General features: G+C 32.3%; 2 protein-coding genes across 2 annotated transcripts in view; one reads left to right on the top strand and one right to left on the bottom strand.

Moving 5' to 3' along the window:
* The window catches only part of LOC131852820 (protein yippee-like 5), a 519,555-nt gene that overhangs the window by 157,990 nt on the left and 335,987 nt on the right, over window positions 1-25,578 (top strand). The window lies entirely within an intron of this gene.
* LOC131852774 (teneurin-m) overlaps window positions 1-25,578 on the bottom strand; it is a 344,172-nt gene that overhangs the window by 69,742 nt on the left and 248,852 nt on the right. The window contains exon 4 of the mRNA XM_059203497.1: window positions 17,063-17,101. Within this exon, the coding sequence (XP_059059480.1) occupies window positions 17,063-17,101 (39 nt within the window). The remainder of the gene's footprint in view (window positions 1-17,062; window positions 17,102-25,578) is intronic.

Raw genomic sequence — 25,578 nt, 5'->3', positions numbered from 1 at the left:
GTAGCTGGGAAAAGCTCGCAACCAATAGATCAGATTGGCGCAAACGCGTAATGGAGGGTCGAAGGGTTTGCGATGATGCCTGGCTTCAAAGGCTTGCTGACAAGAGACGGAAGCGCCACCTAGGCGGCTCAAAGACTACTGCCGATAGTTTCCCTTGTCAGGCCTGTGGTAGGCCATGCCGTTCTCGTATCGGTTTATACAGCCACGAAAAAAGCTGTTCATACCATTACGCCATAAATCGTCTATAATAGACGCATAGGCCATTATATATATATATATTTTTAAATTGCAAACTGACACTTTAATTTTATTTGTATGTATATATTCACTTGTATTTGTATAGATTGCTTTGGTTATTTAATCGAGTTTTAAGTTGTATATTTAACCAAGGATTAAATACTCGTCAAGATTAATATTCACGCAATAACTCGTTGAACGACTCAAAATTAATAGTCAATATCTTGCAAACATAAAAAAAGATTTGAACATCCGCAATCGTCTGATATGCCAACATTACGTCTACTTGCAGATTAAGACCCATTTCTCGTACTCGGATTATTACATTTTAATCTAGAGCCGCAGTTTTGATGACCCCGGGTAATTCGCGTTGGGTCGTAAAGCCCGCAGTTGACTGTACTTGCAAACGTTTGATCTATTTGTAACTTGGACTTACATTGTGATAATGTTTCTTATGTAAATACAAATAGAGTATATTCTTGTATATTTAAAAACGGTTTCGAATAGGTTATATTCATTCGCCATTCTCAATTTGTCGTGACGTCATTAAGCTTAGGAGAAGTTGATTTATTTTTTAATTATGAAAACAAACAATTTTTATAAGATATACATATTTTCGGACTACTCTAATGCTGTTGAACGCAGCTGGCCTTTACAGCTTCACCGGACAATAGGGGGCGAGTGCAAATGGCAGAGTGGCTAACTACCGCCTGACGGATACGACTTTAGTCTGAGGGCACCGCTAGGGGTTCGAACCTCGGCTCAAACTGTCGTTTCGATCCGAACTGGACGGGGTGTCTTTAAGGGATGATAATGGAATAGTGCACCTGCGTTAACGATATACGTAGGAACACTAGTGGAATTAACCTGACCTTATGTTCTCCCATTGTGACTAAATAACCGGGAACCGCGTGGTTATCATCTTGGTACATTGCTAGCCATAGGACCTCTAGTTCTCATTAGTAACCACTCCTTCCCCCCTGTATCTATACACATGTGTCAACTCCCACTATTGTGGAGACCGATGGTAAAGGCAACACTTGACATGTCCACATTTAGCTCAGAATATTTGAATCAACCATCTTTATAATTATTGTGTTTCTTATCACTATTTTAGTCATTGGAAAATTACAGAAATATTAATATAAGTTATTTTAAATCACGAACTTTTAAGTCTATATCATATACTTATAGGTTACAACTTTAATAACACGACTGGTTATTAAAGTTATATATAATTATGGATATGTATTATATATATAAAGAATATAAATAATCCATACTAATATTTAAAACACAAAAGTGTTTATTATGTCTTACCTTTTTGACTAAACAGATCTTACTGACATTTTACGTGTAGATAGATCACAAAAGTTGACATAGATAGATAAGATACGAAAGGATATATTAAATAAATTACCCTTAAATAAATTGAAAACATATGTTAAATCATATTTACTGAGTAAAGCCTATTATTTACTAAACGATTACTTGAATCACGAGCGTGCATGGCGATAGTTGTTCATGCACGGGATTTTCATATAATATTAGACCTACATAAATATATATTGTAAATAACCTGGCTTTTAAAATAGAAAAAAAAAACACTTTCTTGCCTATTCTTCTTATTTGCATCTATATACTGAACTGGACGGTAGGTAAGAAATTATAATATAAAAAAATTGACGTTTGTAAGAGACTAAAATCAAAATCAAATTCAAAAATCATTTACTCATGTACAATCATGAATATGTAAAATTTTTTAATTTGATTTTGAATAGGATATATGTTGACTTAAAAATGCAGACGAAAACGCGTTAAACAGCTAGTAAACAATAACAATCCTCAAAACAAGTGTATAATATAAATGTGGTTTCTATAGTTAGTTTGCCTTCATCGTACAAAGTTAAATTAAAACTTCAAGTATCAATTACGTTCAAAGTACGACTTAAGGGAAATTGGATTCTATTAGTTATACATCGTAATTACTTATAAGTGTAACTTTGGGGACATTGCTTATTAGGTGCAAGTACAAAGTGGTACGATATATTTGCACGGCGTCCCGCCGCGATGTACCAAACCAACAGTACCAGGCAACTGTCATTGCTGGTACACATCCATCTACCAGCAAGGGTACATGGTTGTGGAACACATCTATGTGTTTGTAGCCCACTCATGCATAAACGAAATATCTCCTATCGAAAGTATACACTCTATCCTGAGGAGATAAAAACCATCGCTCCTAAGAATATCCTTCAATTCTTGTCCCTAACGAGTCTAGGCAGCGAACTTTGAAAAGGGCGAGCACAATAGGTCTATGCAGGTCGCAGTGCTACAAATCTTAGCACCAGACAATAGCCCAAAATCCCCAATTAAAAAAAATACTGGTGGTTATCAGAACGAAGATATTATGCACTCATCAGTAGCAATGAAAGGACAAGCTACTTACTATTGAATATCGTTTCGATCTAACAAAGTTGTCCTATTATTTGATGAATAAATTATTATAGTAGAGTTCAATAACTCTCGGTTCTTTTAACCGACTTGTTAAATTAAGAAAATCATTCAAAAGAAAAGTTCTTCATTATCATTCCATCATGCACTGATTTCACCCAGTGTATGTATACATTGTATATACTAAAAGAAGCCTATCATTAATTTATATAAATAAATTAAGTTAAAGTGTCTGTTTGTAATTGCAAAGCTTTTCACCAGATGTATATGAAAGTACATACAGTACCTACAAAATAAGAATTAAAAAAAAAATTGTCTGTCTCTTTGTTCCGAAACCGCTGGAGCGACTCTGACAGGATTTTTACTCGGAGATAGCTGAAGTTATAAGGAGTGACTTAAACTACTTTTATTTTAGATATTTTGTTTATTTTAATAAAAATTCGTCAATTTTATTACCTAGTCAACATTAAGAAGTCAAGAGTTTATTAAAAGTGTATATCCAAACGGAAATTACATTAATCGATTGCAAAAATACCTCTTTAAAACTGAATAGTAGATAGATTGCTCAAAAATTTATGCCTACAACCGATGACAAAGCGAAATTATCCTGAAAACCACTATTAACATTACGAGGCGGCTGTTAAGTTGGAAGTTCATAATGGAAACGCAAAGTTTTCATATCGATGTGATTATAAATAGAATGGTTTCAAAATTATACACTGTGTTTTAGAATGACAATCATAGCTTAGTGGTGTTTAAAGAATCCAAGAAGATAGAATAATGGAACTATCTATACTAGTGGTTGCGTTTTATATCGATGTGATTCTAAATAGAACGATTTCAAAATTATACACTGTGTTTTAGAATGACAATCATAGCTTAGTGGTGTTTAAAGAATCCAAGAAGATAGAATAATGGAACTATCTATACTAGTGGTTGCGTTTTATATCGATGTGATTCTAAATAGAACGATTTCAAAATTATACACTGAGTTTTAGAATGACAATCATAACTTAGTGGTGTTTAAAGAATACAAGAAGATAGAATAATGGAACTATCTATACTAGTGGTTGCGTTTATATCGATGTGATTCTAAATAGAACGATTTCAAAATTATACACTGAGTTTTAGAATGACAATCATAACTTAGTGGTGTTTAAAGAATACAAGAAGATAGAATAATGGAACTATCTATACTAGTGGTTGCGGTTTATATCTATGTGATTCTAAATAAAACGATTTCAAAATTATACACAGTGTTATAGAATGACAATCATAGCTTATTGATGTTTAAATTGTGTGTTTAAGAATACAAAAAGATAGAATAATGTATCTATACTAGTGGTCGTCAGATTGTCAAATTCGACCATAATTAACTAAAGATTCTGTAAGCCTATACATAAACAATATTAAATAAAACAATATTAATCTATTCTTAATTTGACCACATACTTTAACAATACACTAAAAAGAATATATACCTGTGTGTGTCAAAACACGGTACATTGTGTATTGTTTTTTAATGAAATGATGTATTTTTAATTATACATAAAAAAAATTATTTGCACTCTCTCTCTCTATAGATAACAACATCTATAATATAATATCTAATATCTGTTAAATTGTATTTATTGAGCAAACCTATTACTCACTAAACGATTTCTTAAATGACAAACATGTATGGCAACAGTTGCTCATGCACATTTGTCACCTACATAAGTGCACAATGTAAAAAAAAACACTGGCTTTAAAAAAGAAATTCAGTTAAGTTTCTTGCCAGATCTTCTCAATTGAATCTGTATACTGAACTGGGCGGTAGATAAATAATTTTTAATGTAAAAAAAATGTTACATACATAGGTGGCTAAAATTCTTACCTGAATATAAGATTTTTGATTCAATTTGATTTGAAAGTAATTACTCAAATTGTATGAAAACTAATATTTCAGACAAACGTTGCGGTTAACGGAAAATTTAAGTATCTTACTTAGTTAATTGAAACAATTAAACCAAGCGCGCGTAATAAAGGCAGGGTATAAAAGCTCCCAGTTTTAGTTCGTACAAAAACGTCACCCCCTTTTTCGAATGTAGTAAAAACTTTATACAGTCTTCGTTTAGTAGAATTCAGTTAGAGGGAGAGGTGCGATACATCATTACGACGACAGTAAAGGACGGCGAATGGACGTCGCGTAATAAAACGTAAGTGGAAATAGTTAAAATCAGCTGTGTTTGGCGTACAAAGTTACGTCGCTACTTACAAAGAGTTTACTATTTCAAGATTCTTTCCAAAATTGAATATCGTCGACGAGATTGCGACTTTTTAAATATTGCAACGCTGGATTCAAATATACTTGAATCCATGACGTCATCATTTTATAATGTCAATTCCTACCTCTATCTAAAGATAGAAACAGATAAGCGAAAACTTCCATAAGAAGTGGAAAACAATAATATAATTTTTCAGCAAATATACATGACATGGATAGTATAAATCAATAAGAGCACGGACGTAAGTGGAAATAGTTGAAATCGGCTATGTTTCGCGTACAAAGTTACGTCGCTACTCACAAAGAATTTACTATTTCTATATTCATTTCCAAAATTGAATACCGCCGTCCGAATATGAGTTTTTAAATATTGCAACGTTGGATTCAAATATATTTGAATCCATGACGTCATCATTTTATAATGTTGTTGTCTACCTCTACATAAAAATAGGGACAGAAAAGTGAAAACTTTTATAAGATAATAGAATATTCCAGTAAATTTAAACAAAATAGATAATTTAAATCTATAAGAGCAAGGACCAGACGTCAGACCAGACCAGAAGTCTATCGGAAAATAAAAATTTAAATAAAAAGTAATATTCATCCCTTTTATAATAATAGTCGTGAACACTAATCAAATCAAATTAAAATATCTTTATTTATGTTCGTCTATTATTAAGTCCAATCTACCATAAGTTTTGAATGTAGTTTGACCCAAGAACTGACAAGAAACATGTAAATTATTACCTATATTAATATAATATTACAAAGAGGAAAAGTTTGTGAGGTTGTAGGTTGTAGGTAATCTCTGGGATTTACTGAACTGATTCTGAAAATCCTTATAGTATTACATAGCCCATTTAACGAGGACTATAATAGGCTATATAACATCACGATACGACCAATAGAAGATGAGCTGCGAGGAAAAATGTTGCAAAAACGGAGATAATGTAATATAAAATTGCGATTGTCAGCTAGTTTAAATATATGTACACAATAGTTTGATTAAAAACTCGATAATCATCAGCACAATTCGATAACTCGAATAATTTCACGTACTTACTAAAAAGCAACCATTGTTTTCATTTGCAAATAATACAATCGTATAAAACAACAGAGTTTAACGGCCTCGGTGTATACGTCCCGAAACTGAATTCTGTTTTTAATTGTACGTATTTATGCGAGCCAGCCACGAATGATAATATTATTCTATCAAAGTTCCGAACGAAGTTAGAGTAAGCCGAAGCCGCAAGATAAACTCGAAATCATTCCGATACAACAAACTTTGAATTTTTATTTCGCCAAACGGAAGATGTTTTTTTGATCAGCTTTTCATTTTATTGGCCATGGATTTCTGATGTGTCTCGCTGTGGAATTACGGGAGTATCGATCGGTCACCACATTTAAATGAGTTTGACAATTTCTCTGTTAGCGTCTACTTTTTCGCAGTTTCAAAGACTTCGTTTATTAACTGAGCAAAGTTTGCGCTCTCATCTGGTGTGTGGACTATAGAAATTTCTTGTAATATATAGACCCGAGGAAAACAAACTTTTTTGCCTCAACTTATATTGCGGTCGTACTTTTATTTAGGTATTTAATTAGAGTAACCATACATAGTTAATAGGGGAAGAGTAATGTAGAGTAATTTGGCGCAAGACAAGCAAGTATTGCTACTAATGTACCATGTCGGGACCTCCACGCGGTTTCCCCTGGAAACCATCCTGATAAATTTCCGGTAAATATGCCGGGCTAACTGACCTGACCTCATGTCCATCTTATCCTCGACTGGTGCCTCGCCAGCGTAAACCGTTTGCGCTACGAGTTCCCGAGCTACGAGTGAACTAAGCTATAATTAGGCAGTATAGATTATTTCCTTAGTCTTTTCACCTGCCTAAAAAAATGACCAATGGAAAGTTCAATAACCAAATGCTACAGATAAGATAACCCTCTACCGATAGTATCCCCCCAAGAGCAGATACCAACACCCGCAAATTATAAGTGGGCGTACAGCAAACGACTCCTTGGGCGGCCATAATAATATCTTGGAGGGAAAAATGGCGCGAATGCGCGGGGAGCAGGGGCTGTATGCGTGCGGCTTATGTCATGACATGTAGCGGATGATCAATTCCAAAAATGATAACTTACTAATAATAAAAACGCGATTGTTTGTGAGTTTGGATGTTTTTTACTCTTTCACACAAAAACTACTGAACGGATTTCGATAAAACTTTGCAGTAATATTCCCTTATACATCAGATTAACATATAGGCACTATAATTAAAAAGATATATTAAGAAAATTGGGCGAAATATAATAACATATATGTATGTGATGCAGATGAACTTACTCGGGTTAGCTAAATGTTTATATAATTAAAATTTATTACTTGCCCACTATAGAAATTAGATTATAAAATTAGTACCTAATTAAAATAATAAAAAAATCAAAACACCAATCATGTAATTGATGATAAGTCGATTTATATTATATACTAGCTGTTCCCGCGACATCGTCCGCGTGGAATTTAATTTAATTTTTTCTAAACTATTACATCAGCTACCTGCCAAAAAAATTCCGTTAAAATCGGTCCAGCCATTTCAGAGATTAGCCGGAACAAACAGACAGACAGACAGACAAAAATTGTAAAAAATATTATGTTGGTGTATGTACCGTATTAATATTCATATGTATGTAGTAAAAAACTGTTATTTCAATATTACAAACAGACACTCCAATTTTATTTATATGTATAGATATATTCTTTTTATTCACATATATTATACTGTATGTACTAGTTAATATACTTTATTGTTTGCGTATTCTTTCACTGATTTTAATTTTGCCAAATCTCATACTTCGTGCTGTCTCTCTCACACCGTTGTGTGAAGAACGTAGTTATTTTTTTATTACTGATGTAAATTTTTTCTTCACTAATCTATATCCAGAGTAATGTTTAAAGAAAATTAAGTACTCTAATAGTTAGTGTTAATTAGAAGTACTTAAATGTGTGATTAAGTATTTGATAGCTCTACTTTTAACGTGGTAGTAGGCATATAATGTGTAGCTTCTTAAATAATTTAATTAATATTATATTATATCTCTTTCTATTAGGATCCATTAAAAGATCGTTAGCGAATCCTTCTAACACGTTAGCGTATTTTTGTTTACTTTCATTCTACTATTTAAAAGATAAGAAAACATAAGTAATGGAAAGCACTCAGTCAACTATGTTTTTGAAATACTAATAATGAAAATTAAAATACATAGTTAAGTTGACTATGTAGCGACTGTTATTTTGTAATATCCCATTCCGTTGCAGATTGTACAACAATTTCGTACTGTCGTCACATTACTAACATAATAAAGATGGAATCCGAAATAAATAAATAGTCAGGTAAGTGTGAAGGTATCGTTTGAACACATTAGTGTATTTTTTTATTCTACTATTCAAAATAAGTGAAGGACACTTAGTCAACTTTGTTTTTGAAATACTAATAATGAAAATTAAAATACATAGTTAAGTTGACTATGTAGCGACTGTTATTTTGTAATATCCCATTCCGTTGCAGATTGTACAACAATTTTATACTATCGTTGTATTTAATTATAATTTACTAACATAGTTTATAAGAATGGAATTCGAAATAAATAGATAAATAAAATAAATATGTTTTTGAAGTACTAATAATGAAAAGTAAAACGTACATAGTTAAGTTGACTATGTAGCGACTGTTATTTTGTAATATCCCATTCCGTTGCAGATTGTACAACAATTTCGTACTGTCCTCGCATTTAATTTCATTCAGCTCTCAGCTAGCACTTTGCGCTGCATTTAACGCGCTGTAGAATATCTGTGGATCTAAATTGACTGGCGCGAACTCTTAAATCGACTGCTGTACATTTTTGCACTACTAGTATTTGTTAAGTTAATGCCTTAACACGAACTCACCGCGGTCCCATTTGGGATTCGAACGGATTATAGCATTACAGTCTATTTTGTATGTAAGTTTATTTTGCAGGCCGTTAGGGATATTATATGTGAGCAGTTCATAGAAGCAGTTTACGGTACATTCTAGTGAACATAGCTGTTTAACATTGTTACCTTAGCGTCGTAGAATATTACGAGTAGATATGCATTTTATGTACTCTGCCGTTTGTTTTTTATTTTTGTTATATATATCGTTAATAGACCACAGATTGTTTATCAGCATTATATACATGTTTTGATGTCTTAACAGCAAACCGTATAAGAGGATAGAGTTATAGAAATGAAAAGAATGTTTATTTAAAAACAAAACTACATTTAACACGCAGACAGTTGTGGGGGACGTTCTTTCTTTCTTCTTCTATCTTCTGTTCTTTCTAACATTGCTAATATATTTTTTTTTATAATACTTTCGTGACGTTTTGTCAAGATGAATAGAGAGTGCGATGGTAAGGTTCGTAAGTTATATGATTTCGTTGTTTAGAAAATAGAGAAAAAACAATACATGTGTTATTTAATGCAGGAATCCATAAATGGCTTTTAGTTTTATTATAATTGAAGTACCAACATTGATCATTATCTAAGATTATGCAGTGAGCAAAACGGATGATATTATGAATATGAAGAGAAAGTGATAAGAGCGAAGAATATTAATTTGAAATTTCTTTTACGCATTTCCGAAGAAAATCTTAAGGAGAAATCACGATTCGCAGGTGTCGTTTCGGTCTCTACAGAGCCTATCAGTAGGAGACATTCGATTCAGATTTGCATGTAAATCGTTCAGCTGTAATCCAGGCGAATTTCAGTAGGCGCGTAATGAGTGCTGCTACATTTAGACGGCTCCTTGAGACTTTCCTAATTAATTAGAGTTCGTAGGATAACTTTGTGCAGATAAGACGTAATCTCGTTAGTTGTTTGTGTATTTATTTTAACGTTTCATTTCAAGAACGAGTTAATGTTATGGAGAATACTTGTGCTGACTCACTTATCGTTTGATATAAACCGCTGAACAATTAATTTTGTATTTACAATATTATGTAATATTCACAATTTTAAATTTAGATCATGAGTCAATATAAAAATGTAAGAAATATTATGTATATTTTAAATATAGAATTTTATGAATTTATAAATTCTTATATTCGAATATTATCCAATATTCTAAATTTAAAATTTGTGGCGTCAATATTTCTTACGCTACTAAATTTAGCAATTCAGAAAATTCTATATTTTAAATATACATAATATTTCTTACATTATGTTCTAAATTTAAAATTTTGAATATTTTGAGTATTTGATAATATTCTAAATTTAAAATTGTGAAATTGATACAGGATTGTGGAATGTCTAATACATAATATTGAACAAAATACGAAATTCTGTGGTGAGCAACACTAGAATTAGTGTTTTGTGCATTACCAGGGCCGTAAACTACTTAATAAAAAAAGTATTTTGTGCCGTATGCTCTCATTATTTTTTCTGTTACTTTAAAAACTACATGAAATAAGTGACATCACTGAATTTGTTGCAAATAAATTACATTATTTCTGCATAATGGGCAACAAAATAGTTTCTATATTAAACATACAGAGACGGAATATTGTTTTGTTTCATATTACTTAATTATTTATTGAATCGTCTAGTGTTTGAAATACAAAATAGTATAGGTTCTTAAAAAAATAAAAATATATTTACAAGCTGCCAGTGCGTCAGCAAAATTTATAATGTAAGTAAAATAGGACATTGTATCTATAGAATTAGCGGCAGAAGTGTCGAGACGGTTAAGAATTTTCTAATAACAAAATGGCGGCGATATAAGTAGGGCGCGCGCACAATAATAAAGTAATTTTTCATTCGCAGTGTCGCCGAAGAAAAACATCCTTTAAGGCTCGAATGTAAAACGAAAATTCACCGACTATTGTTACTTGCAACAAAAGTGAACATCGGCAGTGTCAGCGGCGCGGGCGATAAAAAATAATGCAAATTCACTTCAGGCTCCCATCTCGCGGAATAACGCCCGATCGTTACATAGATAACCGAGTTTTTCCGTTAAATCGAGCCTGTTCCGTTCTTAACGACATTGCCCTTCGTTAAACAGAAAAGTGATTCAGGTAGTCGTTTGTGTTGAGACTCTTTTTTCATTTGTAAAAGCGCTTTAGAGCGCTCCAGTGATGAGTTTTTGTATTGTTATTACTTTAAGTTTGGACGGTATCGGATGTAACGACCTCGTTTTGTTAAACTCAGATGCGGCAGTTGATGCTGACCTGGACTGAGCAGAAGTACCCACTCATTTTAATTATCTCCATAAATAATACTTAAGAATAACAACAATTTTGGTTGATTTTTAATTAGTTATTGTTAGCGGGGAGTAGTCGATATATATATATATATATATGGTTCGATTAACACACTGCTTTATTTCCAAAGGTCGCGGGTCCGATTCCTCGCACGGTACTAACATTTGTATTCATCAATATTATTGCTTGTATTTATTTATTGAATAAAGGTTAAAATAAATATTAACATTTATTTTTACTTACCTACCTATATACAAAGGGGTCCCCCCTTTTAATAATATATTTTAGTTATTGTATTATATTTTTAAGCTTTTTAATTTTATGTTGTAGTTGTATAATTAAGTTATGTAAATACTTATTTATTAAACTTTATCCAAAAGTGCTCTTTTTAATTTCGCCTTCAGTACTGGTCACTTAAATTAGAATTTCATTTGTATTTTGTATTTTCAATGTAGTCATATATTATTTATGTATTTACAAAAAAATATGTAAGTATTTATATCAGTTATCTAGTACCCATAACACAAGCTCTGCTTACCGTGGGACTAGATTGTATAAATTGTCCAGGGGTACTATTATTATTATAATAGAACAGATATAAAAGAAACAAAAGATGTCCGAATATTAAATCGGACGTATGCGTATAGCTGACCGTTGTTTCCTGTACGTTTCTGGGACGTCCTTATTACGATCCATGTTTACGTTCCTAATATCACAGTTATTAATCATATTTGAGCAATGAGGAGCTACCGTCGCCAAAGAGAACGCCATTGTACGGAATTTGGGGAGATTGTTAGAATCGCTGCTTTTGTGGGCCGACCTTAAATGTGCGTAATGAACGGAGAGCGATTCTTTATATTGGAACTATGGTGCGTTGTAATTTATTGGTTTAATATTAATATTCGTGTATGGGAAGCATTATCTATAGATATCTATAGATAATTTATCTACAGAATCAATTCTGAGAAGATTGTTTATTAATTTTGATAAAAAATGTCTCAGTATATTTTAATTCAAGTAATTTATTTTGCATTGCGTTCCTTATGTTTTGACAGTTTTCTTGTACAATATTATATGTATGATTTTAGTGAAATAACATCTTATTTTATGGTCGAATTCTATAATTTATATATAGTAAAAACGTAGTACATTTCTTAGGAACATTGCGTATACGAAAAAATATGATTATTATAGTTTATATAAGCAGGTAGGGCAGATGTTTTTTTGTAAATTATACATAAAAATATATTAGATCAATTAAAAAACATGTATTATGCAAATTGGGCGAAATATAATGTAAATGCTGTAGACGAAGTTGCGCAGGTCAGCTAGTATATAATACTTTATATAAGTCTAAACTAAGTTTTATGACGTCTGTCAGTAGGTCTGTATATCTGCGACATCTCGCCGCCACAAAAACTGCAATTTCCTCGATGAAAGAATATAATTTCCTCCGTCGCTCTAACGGTTGTCCATCTTAATCTAATATTTATACAAATCTTTGCTTATGTAGTACAAATTCAAATTCAAAAATATATTTTATTCAATGTATGACACATTTTAGTGGTTATGAACGTAAAATTTCTTTCATTAATCATAATTTTTTCCCTACCGTCCAGATCGTTATATTTGAGAAGAACTTCATCATTGATATCTTTTTATATAAAAAATATTTACAATGTATATTTATATAGATGCATGAACAACTATTACTGAACCATTGCAAATTCGTTCGTTCATTCAAGTAATCAATTTGATCTAATATGAATTTCTCCCCAGTTATAGTCGCAATATTATTTTATTTAAGAACCTTAGCTGCACAGCGACTTCGTCCGCGTGGATTTTAATTTTAATTTATATGAAATATAAAAGTAACCTAAGTTACTTTTATTACAGCAGCTACCTGCCAAAAAAGTCCCGTCAGAATCGGTCCAACCATTTTAGAGATTAGCCGGAACAAACAGACAGACAGACAGACAGACGAAAATTGTAAAAAATGTTATTTTGGTGTATACCGTACCGTATTTATATTGATAGGCATGTAGTAACAAACGGTTATTTCAATATTACAAACAGACACTCCAATTTTATTTATATGTATAGGTAAGTGTGCAAAATTTCATACTCCTCCGCGCAATTTTCGTAAAAAGGTGCACAAAGTTTTTATTTGACGTGTTAATATAATGATTTTAAATTCTATTCGCTATGACATAAGGAGCAAACTAGCTTGCGGCACACCTGCTGGTAAGTGTTTACCGTCGTCGACAGCACTCGCAACATTAGGGGAATTAATTGCATGTAAGTTGCCAGACTTTTAAGGAGGAATATGGATGTTGAGATACGGCAGTGAAACTATAGTAATGGTAAAAAAAGTTGCTCTTTCAACATTAGACAGTATGTGTGATGATTATAGACATTTTTATATTGTATAATTGCTATTATTAATATAAAATTATTATATTAAGACACAAGATATTAATTTTAAATTCTGACAGTATAGATTTATTTTTATTGTAACTTATTAAAAATTTGCATGCCCATATATTGGGGCAGTTTGTGATTTTGGCGGTCTTTCCGCTCTGCAAAAGCCATATCACTAAATGGTGCTCCATTACCGATTTGCTCCGATTTCCGATCTAGGTTCTCTCCTCCAAAGCAATGGTGAATTAGACAGGGCCATAAAGCATAAAATTAACGTTATTTTGGATGGATGAAGTGGCGGCATTTATATTGATAGGCAACGACGTGTGACAAACGTGTTCCAATATTAAAACAGAAAATTTACAAGACCATCCGGCCTTATCTTGTATGGATCAAAATGCTGGCCCGTAAAGGCGACGGATGAAAGACGACTGCATGCAACTGAAATGAGAATGTTGAGGTGGAAATGTGGTGTGACAAGAATGGATAAGATAAAGAATGAATTCATTAGAGGAAGTATGAAAGTCGTCACCGGTGTCAGAGAGGAATTGAAGAGTAATCGCCTATCATGGTATGGACATGTAATGCGTAGGAACGAGGATAATATTTTAAGAAAGATGTTACAAATGAATGTGGATGGTTATGTGGGCAGAGGAAGGCCAAAAAAGAGATTTTTATGGATGTGTGAAAGATGATATTAATATAAAATTATTATAACGCGATGACTGCAACATATGAATGGAAACGAAAAACATATTACGCCGACCCCAAATTTATGGGATAAGGATGAAAAGATGATGATGACATTGGGGCAGTTAAACCAAGAATATTAGTACGTATCATCAGCTAATAGAGAAAGAAAGAATTCTGTAATTCAAATCTTAAATTCTGAATTCTAAAGAAGCATTCTGCAAATAAATTAATTTCATTTCACTTCATTTAATTTGATCATAATAATTGCTTATTATAAGACGATGGACTTTGTAGTACGGAAAATAAAACTTAGGAATTACTACACTGAATTGGAACATTGTGAAGAAACTGTGATTGTTTTTGTTTTTGTACTTTATGTTGGATTAAAAAGGACTTGTATCCAGAGCCGTAAAATATTAATAAATAAAAAAAACATCTTTAAATGTTTGACAGGTTCATTATTCTAGAATGTTCCTAGCCCATTATGTTAATATATACCCAGTACACATAACACAAGCCAGATTTGCTTAGCTTGGCACTAGATGGCGCTGTGTGAATTGTTCATAATTATTATTATTATAGGAGACATATACACAACTATCTACCTACTAGGATATTAAAGTACAATTTCTACAACGCGGCTGAAATTAATTTCCCGCACCTATAAGTTATACGAACAAACTTGGTTTGTGGCAAACATCGAACTCCGATCTATTTCCACCACCGGTGGAACAATTGGTAAACGCAGTTTACTCGCTATATAGCTATATTGATGTTGTATGTGCTCTCAGTAATACAAGATTCGAAGTGGCATTGTACACCGATGAAGTTTGAATGCAAAATAATAATAGTTCATGTATAATTAAGACAGCGCCATCTAGTCCCAAGGCAAGAAGTGGTGGTAATCGCAACCGATCGCCATCAACTCTATTGAAATTGTTATTTTTAAATTAATAATTTTAGAACTATTATTTTTAATATTCATTTCAATTCAATACACATAACATTAGTACTAGCATTAAAAACAAACTTGCTAGTCCCAAGTTACCTAAAGTTGGTGTTATAGGTACTAATATGTTTTTCTTTCTTTCTTTTCTTTCATAATATATTCGTAAATATATACATAGAAAGCACCCAGACTAATACAAACAATCATGAATACAAATGATTGTGCCGTGCGAGGAATCGAACCCGCGACCATCGGACGTAAAGCGGCGTGCTAAACCGCTAGACCACCGAGGCCTTCAATTAAATAATAGAATAAAGAAACTCCAACTATTATTACCGATTTACACTCACCTATATATAGCGAACTCTTTTATAAAATTGAATTGCTTTAGCAACCTGTTACTGTAAAGTAGCCATTTCAGAGCCCCAGGTACCCCATATGCAAATACCGTTGATTTATTTGACGAACGGTGAACGCTGCCGTGCGGGGCACAAGCATGCAATTATTTATAAACGATGCCCCTACTACAGTATGCGGTGAGTTCCTGTCGTGGTACGATCGAGAAATGCAAATTGATGGGAAACGCCATTGAGATATTATGCAACGCAATGCAATAGATAACACATTGCACAAAGACAAGTGATACACCAAATTAGCGCCCACAATTTCTAACGTGTCAAATAAAATTATCTAAAAGTTATTACAGACATTTTTCAGATCTACCATCAGTTCAGAAAGTAGTTTGTATGTAGAAGAACTAACAAGTGACTTCTTTACGTATTTTCAAATGAGATTATTGTTTAAATTACGGTGAAATCATTTAATCAGCAGCCAGCAGTCAGTAAATTAATCAGCGTTTCAGAGATTAACGTGTTTAAACGAACAGATTCTAAGCTTTATATACTAACGCAAATATAAGAATAGAACAAAAGTAATATTTAATCAAACATACTTTAAGTACTTTTACGTCGTCATTTGTAAATTTGTTGCGCAGTTTGAAGTCTGTTTCATCGAAAGTAAAAATCATTGAATTTTTACATTTATACTGCATATTTTATATAGTAAAATCATATTATAATCATACATACGCAAATCATAAAATATTAATTAAAACCCAAATTTAAGAAACTATTCCAAAATATCATTGAATTTATGGAATGATCACGATGATTAAGATACACAAAAATATAAAAATGTTTTTATTACGTGAAAACTAAACGAAGTGTGGCAATAACACCGCAATTGTACACTTTCTCTAGTGTCGTAATACACCATTGACAGTACTTGATAGTTATACCTCGATATAATATAACATAACAGTGATGGGGAACACTCGCCGGTTGACGGCGAGCCTGTAGGACTGTAATTATTCAGGATGGATGTTGTACGACGGTCAAGGATTCAAGGCATTTTGAATTGTGACTCGTTCCGGCGAATTGAATAAGGGTATTCAATTATTAGGCTGTGTAGAGATCTATATAGTAACCAACTTTAAAGGGGGAGATTCTCAAGTCGACTATATTATTATATGCGTATACCTTACTCAAATCAGTACCGATTTCGATTATACTTTTTCCAATCGATAGAGTTTCCTTCTTTGTTAGTTATATATCAATTTCATCAGATTGCGGTGATACCTTTTATAGAATATAATAGTTGTTTTATTATTAGGTAAGGTTATTGTTTTAAACTATTTAAAGACGACACATTTATAACCTGTATAATTATTTGAATAAACATTAATAATTATTGCAACTTACGTTCGTGATCTGGCCGGTCGTAAGTAGATCTCAGCATGCCTGCGAACAAACAAAATTTAAACTTAGAATACTGCACAGATAATACTCAATATACATATTACCAACCTCAAATAACATCGAACGAATTTCGAACGAATTTAAATTATAATTGAGTGGCAAATTAAATATTCATTCATTCAATTACGACACTTTAGTCATTCACTCGTTCATGTTACATTCATAAAACTATGTGTCTACAGCCGGCAATAAAAGCGTCGGCCAATTAGTTTGTTTAACGCGGTGTGCTCGCGTTGTCATAGCAACCGGTTTGTACTCGACGCATACTAATTGCAGCAGTGTTCGGCACTTTGTATCATTTAGCACTTTCTATATAATCTTTTACTACTATATATGACTTGGAACTCGTTCATTCATTAAGATACGTTTCAACGTTCAGTTTTATAGCTGCAGGATGAGTATAATATTAAAAAAACATTGAGTTCGCGAGTAGATAGCATATACCATATATTATATATGATATACCAATACAATTAAAATATATACAAACTTAAAAGTGTCAATTGAACGTAATTGTTGTGGTATATCACCCCTATGTGGAGCCCATACTTCAGTTGATAGAAACACCGTTAACAAAGTAACTAGTCCGAGTCATACTACGTTAAATTCAAATATTACTATCTATATGTGGAGTATGAGTACAACTGTCGATGTGAACAGTGTCGATAGTTGGCTCTGCCTTTCCCCATTTGGAATGATTGTCCTGAAGGTAATATTATTACTATTAATATATTTTTTTGCTTTGGACATAGTATAAATATGCTGATCCCGCAAATGTTGTTTTGCCATATAAATTAAAATCACTATTAAAAAATCGTGATAGAAGGGTCAAAATTTAGGGTTGTATGTATTTTATAATAAATCACATTATGAAAAACAAAAAACAGTCCAAAAATAAAAAAAAACACTTAGGCGTATGAAAAATAGATAGTAACCCACTCTCAGACCTACTGAACATGTAATAACATAAAATTTCATAAAAATCGGTCGCGCCGTTTCGGAGGAGTATGGTAACTAACATGGTAACACAAGAATTTTATATATAAGATATAAGTCGAGGTATGAGTAGATCTATACATTTTTTATTTTTGTATTACGCAGAAAAAATGCGGAAATTTCGTCTCAATAAAATTAATTAACATTTTTCTTCCATTTCATATAAAGGAAGTAAAAAAATATCCACAGCGGAAATGTGACTTTGACGTAAAGCAATATGCGTGAATTTCACTTAGCAAAAAAATAAAATATATTTTCTACATTCGAGAAGAATGAACTCGTCATACAAGGAATATTATAGATCGACTTTGTACGCTATTGCGAAATAAAGCCGGATTTGAACTAAGACGGCAAAAAGAACAGAACAAAAGATGGTATGGAGCAACAACTACAATCCATATATTAAATTGATGTACCCGTGGTTTAATCCGCATGAAATTTATAGTCTACGTGTTATTCTGCTGTATAAGCTATATTACTATAAAGTTTCATCAAAATCCATTGGGTAGGTTTTACGCGAAAACGTAACAAACAGTTGCCCATAAGCACCCGTAACACCAGGGGCATTGCAACTGCGTTGCCGGCTTTTTAAGAATGAATAAGCTCTATTCTTGAAGGCTTATACCATATTGAAAATATGGTATCATTTCGGAAATACCATTGCTGGAAGCTCCACAAGGTTGTGCGTGGCAAAAGTTTCTAGAAAACCGCACTGTGGAGGACCACCATTCATCCCATCTGGATGTATTTTATTTTATAGATTATATATATTTTCAGGATTGTATTTTAGTTTCCGGCGGGTGGTGGTGAAACTCAGCAGCTGATATTAATCCGAACAATTCCTCAGAACAATCACCGTGATATATGCGGTAGAAAATGCACAGAGATGCAATATCTCGCCGCAGAGCCGATGTGTCGAGTCTGTCACAAATCTGATAAATGATGAATCTCTTTGGTTCTGCTTCAAGTCTAGATCGAGTTTGAATTTAAAAATCAATGCAAAAGTTCTAAAGTTTAGCCAGTTGTACATGTATGTAATTATGACTCTCTGTGGTTTAATTCCGCCTTAATATTTTTTATGAATAACCAACATGTCAGGCGGGCATAGTGCGTAGCCTGGAGGATTCTTGTGAGAAAATTTGTTTTGCAAATAAAACATATTCCATGGCCACATGGCGAGTGTATATTATTTCGTTATGTACTCACCATACACTCGTATTCCTTTAATATAGAGAATGAGAAAATGCGTTTTTTACTGCGACAGTGGCAAAAAAGCATATGGCCCATCTGATGGTAAACGGTCACTGCAACCTATGGGCTCCTAAGACACCTGGGGTGTCTAGTGCACGTTGGTGACGCTTAAGAAACCTTAGTACACTCTTCTTCAAAAACCCCATGCTGTAGTCTCTCAAGAAAACCTCCTCAGGTAGTTCATTTCACAATCTAGATGTACGAGAGAGGAATATATTTTTTTTTCCTAACACTACTTTATACAGCACTACTCGCTCCGCCTTCGCCCGGGTGTACATGTATTATACATATGAACCTTCCTCTTGAATCACTCTATCTACTGCTGAAAATTGCATTAAAATCCGTTGCGTAGTTTAAAAGATCTAAGCGAACTGACAACGAAAACTACTTTTTTTATATTATGTAAGGATAAAGATGTAGGACGTTACTTAGTTAATATAATTTATTTTTTATATGTGTACAGTATATTTTGCTTTACTAGCGAAATACAAGAAATTCAAACAGGCTTCTGGGGGAGAGATTTCCATGAACTATAATACAATATATGTATAATAAAATGCTTTAATATGTGTATACAAGTTTATGATAGTTTTTCAGAAGCCTTCGAAGGAATAAAAATATTATATTCAAATTGCTTTTGAAAAATCTTATCATTCATCATTGAATTTTTTTATGGTCGAATTTCGACTATTCGACGACCACTAGTTATGAAATAGGTACTCACGCGGTCAAACAGCCTTTCTTTGGTGAATAAATGAATAACCCTTCTCGTGGCCGACCACGACAAAAGCAAGAAAGGAAAGCGACAAAAAATCGCCGACATCAATACACGTTTGTCGTGCGACGACGTCGTGATCTGTCGCACGTGTCGCTAGATCGGAAGCCGATCTAATGTCAGGGTTGTCACTTAAAAGAATTTAACCTCGTACGATACAGTAAAATGTCTACACAAGATCGTATCAAATTTTTAGTGATTTTATGTGATTTTGACCGCAGTGGAAAAATTACTGACTGTCCGTAGTACAAAATCTCATACCAATTATTAAATATACGGGAATTTTATTGAAATTAGACGTAAGTAGTAAGAAATTAGCAAAAGTACATAATAACAAATTAGTTTTAATTTTTCATAATAAAAAACAAAATCAGTTGAGTTTCATGGCTATTTTTCAATTGAATGATATACTAAACTGGACGGTAGGAGAAAAAAGTATTAATGCAAAAAAGTCGACTTGCTTATGCAAGTCTTTAGTATAAATAAGTCAAGTATGTGTATGAATGAACAATTTTATAATTTGAAATTTATAACAAAATTGTAAAAATAAGAAGTAAAAATCTCGCACAGTAGGCATTCTATTTTTGTAGCAGCCCTATTTAGTACTACCACGACATTAGCCGCGGAACGTTTGTGATACTGTTTAGTATTCTCCTATTATAGATCGCGGTCTTCCTTATAATTCCTGTGATAATCAAACTACGTCCTTAGAAATAGAAATAATCTTTAAATTAAGATTCTAATTCAAAATATCTTCATTCATGTAGGTATTCTACATGAACTACACTACAGTACAGACTCTTATGATATGTCAAATCTATACGGAAATGTTCAATGTACCATTCTGTTCGGAATGATTTCGAGATGAGAAGAACAGACAAGAAACTCAGCTCTTATTCTTTTAAAATAAATGTTGTTCGTGTTCACAATAATACAGATTTATTTTTAAATTCAAATTTGGGAGAATAGAGTTTAGTTTTACCTTTTTAGTTCATTCAAATAATTTTTAAATAAGCATTTTGTAATAGTCATATTTTTTTCATTCTACCACTCATTCGGAACGTAGACTCATGACAAGAAGAATGAGTAAGAAACTTGCATGTTTTTCAGGTCTGAAAGATAGACTTGACTAAAATTATACGATGAAATAAGCCCAACAGGGGATTAAAAGAAATTGAAATTTCCGCTGTAATTAGCATTGTAATAAAAAAACTTTATAAATATTTGAATTTAGTATACGCGAGAAATGTTCTAGTACTAAATTATTAAGAATTAATGTATAAAGTTAATAATGGCATACAGTAACGTAAATGTTCTTTTCTAATTCGATTAGGTTATATATATATATATAACATATAATCGAATCGATATACAAACATCCATCCCTCCAGGATGGATGTTTGTTGCTCTTTCGCAAAACTACTGAACGGATTTTGATAAAACTACAGTAATATAGCTTACACATTAGAATAACACATAGGCTATAAGTTCAAAAGACATTATATAAATTGGGCGAATATATTGATAAATGTCAAGTAAGTATGATATAATATGTTTGTATCTACAAAAAAATGAATTTCATATATCTATTGTTTACTATAAAAACTCTGCTTAGCTTGGGACTAGATGGCGCTGTATAAATTCTCTTAGGTTATTATTATTTTATTTGATGGAGATGAAGTTACGCAGGTCAACTAGTAAGCAATATTTCTGATATAAATATATTTTAGTAGAAATATTTACATTCAATTAAATTCAATATTTACAACGTAGCAAGTTCGAAAGTTGCTTGCTAAAATGCTTCAAATTAATTAATAAATGTTAGAAGTCGATACTTAAATTTATTTGTAACAAATATATTCTCTGATAAACATTGGATAATATTCTAGATAAAGAAATAGTAATAAATATTTAATTCTGTAGTCTAGACGACGCATAAAATTTATCTGAACCCATAAATTGGGCTACAAATAAATACTAGAACAGTTAGAGCTGACAGAGAATCCTAATAACAGTTTCTTAATTGTAATTACTAACTACGTTACTAAACTATTTGCTTTAATATGTTAAGATACAGCATCGCTATATCTAAAGACTAGGTATTACACGCGACTTCATTCGCGGTGAAATTAACTTTTTTTAAATAGAAATAATCTTAATTCAAATAAACATAAAATAAAGTGTTATTACGCTTCGTTCAATAAGATAACGTTGTGAGCGCTATGAATTTTAAGTCAGACAAATATAAATTAAAATAAATAAAAAAGTAGCCTAACTAAAGTCCTTATAATTTTAGCTATCTGCCAGTGGAAGTCCCTTCAAAATCGATTTATCCGTTTCAGAGATAAACATGACAAACACACAGGCAAAAATACATTAAAAAATATTTCTTTACTTAGTCCGTATACTTTTTTTAGTTCGATATAATATAATATAAAATAACCTGTTAATTAATGAAATTACAAACAGTACACTTCAATTTTATTTATTTCTATAGATATCCTATATATAGAAATATTAAAAAGCAAAAGCCTGCGCTATAAGGTTCACATTGAGCATGTCTACACGCAAGTTAGTATTTTCTCGTACAAAATAATGTCATAAATCCCCGTTATACGCATAAACCTAAGTAATGTACAATAACTTATCACTGACTTTAAGGCCTCGGTGGTGTAGCGATTTAGCACACTACTGTATTTCTGAAGGTTACGGGTTCCTTTCCTAGCACAACAATTAATTTTAAAAAAATTCTTGAATTTGTTTGCTTGTTTTGGTCTAGGTATTTTCTGTGTATTTTTTATGAATGATAATGGAATATTGTACCTGTTTGCGCTAACAAATTACTCTGCCGGGGCACCATTTTTTATTTGGGTGTTTTCTATGTATAATACATACATAATATACATAGAAACTACTCAGACCGATACAAACAATCATACTCATGAATACAAATGTTTGTACCGTGCGAGGAATCGAACCCGCGACTGAAAATAAAGCGGTGTCCTATACGAAGCCATCTGTTATACTCGATATCACGCGAAGGGTACAGTTAGATCACAATCTAGGAATAGAATATCCTTTCGCAGACTAAGACCTTCGTAAACCTCTTATTTTCAACCTCGAGCTTCATATAGTCGTAAAAAAATTTAACGCTCTCTCGTCAGTTTGTCCACAACGCCTATAAATCATGGGGAAATGACGCCGAGTGAGATAGCTAGCTACTTGTTGAACTGTTGATAGCAGCTTTCGCTTCTACTTGGTCTGGTTTGCTCTTGTTCTTATCACTACGACTGATTTAATCTTATTGTGTATTTAATATTTGACCCTAATAAGTTAGTGCTAGTTGGTAGTTCGTATTCACACGTTTCGAGTTAAAAATGTAAAGTTACAACGATTATTTAAAAGAGCAACACGAAAGTTTCTTGCTCATTCTTCTTGTGATGAGACAGCTTTCCGAATGAGCGGTAGATTAAAAAAATGTTTGTTTGTTTGTTTGTAATACTTTATTGTACAGTAAAATTATAAATAAAAGGATACAATTGACTTAAAAAAATGGTGATGACTATTCAAAAGTGTATATTTGAATAAAGTATTTTTCTATTATATTCTATTTTCATTAAGAACATATTGTTAGAGGTTATGCATTTGGAGAGAGGTATTGTGCAAAAATAATGTTCAGGACGATATCTTTTATTTGTGTTTACATTCATGTTTATTAAATATAATAATATATAATTTATGTATATTTAATCGTCCAGGATTCTTTATAAAATAATAAATAAATAATCCTGGACAATTAACACAGTGCCATCTAGTCCTACGATAATCGAAGCTTGTGTTATGGGTACAGGACAATTCATATAAATACGTAGATTCTTTAATTGTGAATAAAGAAAACACCCATACTTATGAATACAAATGTTTGCACCGTGCGAGGAATCGAATCCGCGAACATCAACCGTGACTGTTTGCAAAGCAAGATATCACGCGAAGGGTACAGTTAGATCACAATCTAGGAATAGAATATCCTTTCGCAGACTAAGACCTTCGTAAACCTATAATGTACGCCGAGGAATTTACTTGAGAATAGTCTGCACTACTTTTATAAATTTCTATTTAAAAGAGCAACACACAAGTTTGTTGCTCATTCTTCTTGTGATGAATCTGCATTCCGAATGAGTGGTAGAATCAAAATATGACTATTCAAAAGTGCTTGTAATGAGTTTATTTGAATAAAGATTATTTCTATTTCTACCATTATGTAGACTACTGTATAATATCACATACATTTTACAAAGGTGGGTGGTCATAACGGACCTACATCAACACGATTTATTTATCTACACATTAACCGCTGGTGTTTGTGCTTAGAGCACTGTACCTAGTGACATACCGATAGAATGGACCCCCGGCCCATATACAGCAATGTCTGTTTCCTAACCTGGTCGGACATATAAGGGCAAGACTACCAAACGCGGGCACAACTCACAGCGAACCGGCAACAAGTACTGGTAGTTGAAAGTTTAATAGAATACCAGATATTGTCGCGTACATTGTTAGTTTAGTGTAGCTGTATGTTACATGTAACTTGGGACTGTACTTTATAGCTAAAACGGGATAATTACATGATAGTCTTGATGGTTTAGCAGTTTAGCAGCCTTACCTCCGATGGTCGCGGCTTTGATTTCTTGCACGGTACATAACTTTATCTAACACATGAATAAATAGTAATAAATATACGTACATATTTCAAGATGTTTAAAGTTACGATATATATATAATATTTTAGTTACGATAAATATATCGTAATAAAATAAAATAAATAAAGATTAATAAATCTTATTATGTTTTTATATTTGAGCTTAAATGAATTAGTGCTGGTTGGTAGTTTGTATTCACACGTTTCGACTTGTAAAATGTGAACTTACAAGGATTGTTTAAAAGAGCAACACACAAGTTTCTTGCATATTCTTCTTGTGATGAGACAGCTCTCCGAATAAGCGGTAGATATAAAAACAAAATTGTTGACTATTCAAAAGTGCTTAAAATTAAGTTTATTTGAATAAATGATTTTCTATTCTAATCTGGTTTGATTGTTTGATAAATGTAAGTTTCGAATAAATTTTGTAAACCAATTAATAACCAACATTGATAATTTTAATATATCAAAAATACATCTTTTTTAAGGAATTCAACTTGTAAATATTATAATGTTATATGCCTTGTATAAACGCTAAAAACTGTTAACTCAGGTGATTTATAAAGAATGGTCGTACGCAGCAAGTTTCCAACTCGTAATTAAAATGCTAATACTTCAACACTCGGCCTGCGTAAATCTTAAGTTGTAAATTTTTCCAATTTAAGTCCTACCCACTCCATGGCTACCCTACTATGAGTTTCTAATAAGTACCCCTCTATATCTATTTATATTGTGCAA

This window comes from Achroia grisella, unplaced genomic scaffold, assembly GCF_030625045.1.
Source record: "Achroia grisella isolate CSIRO2021 unplaced genomic scaffold, CSIRO_AGI_Agris_v1 utg862, whole genome shotgun sequence".
Classification (NCBI taxonomy): Eukaryota; Metazoa; Arthropoda; class Insecta; order Lepidoptera; family Pyralidae; genus Achroia; species Achroia grisella.
This window is presented reverse-complemented; position numbering and strand designations above follow the sequence as displayed.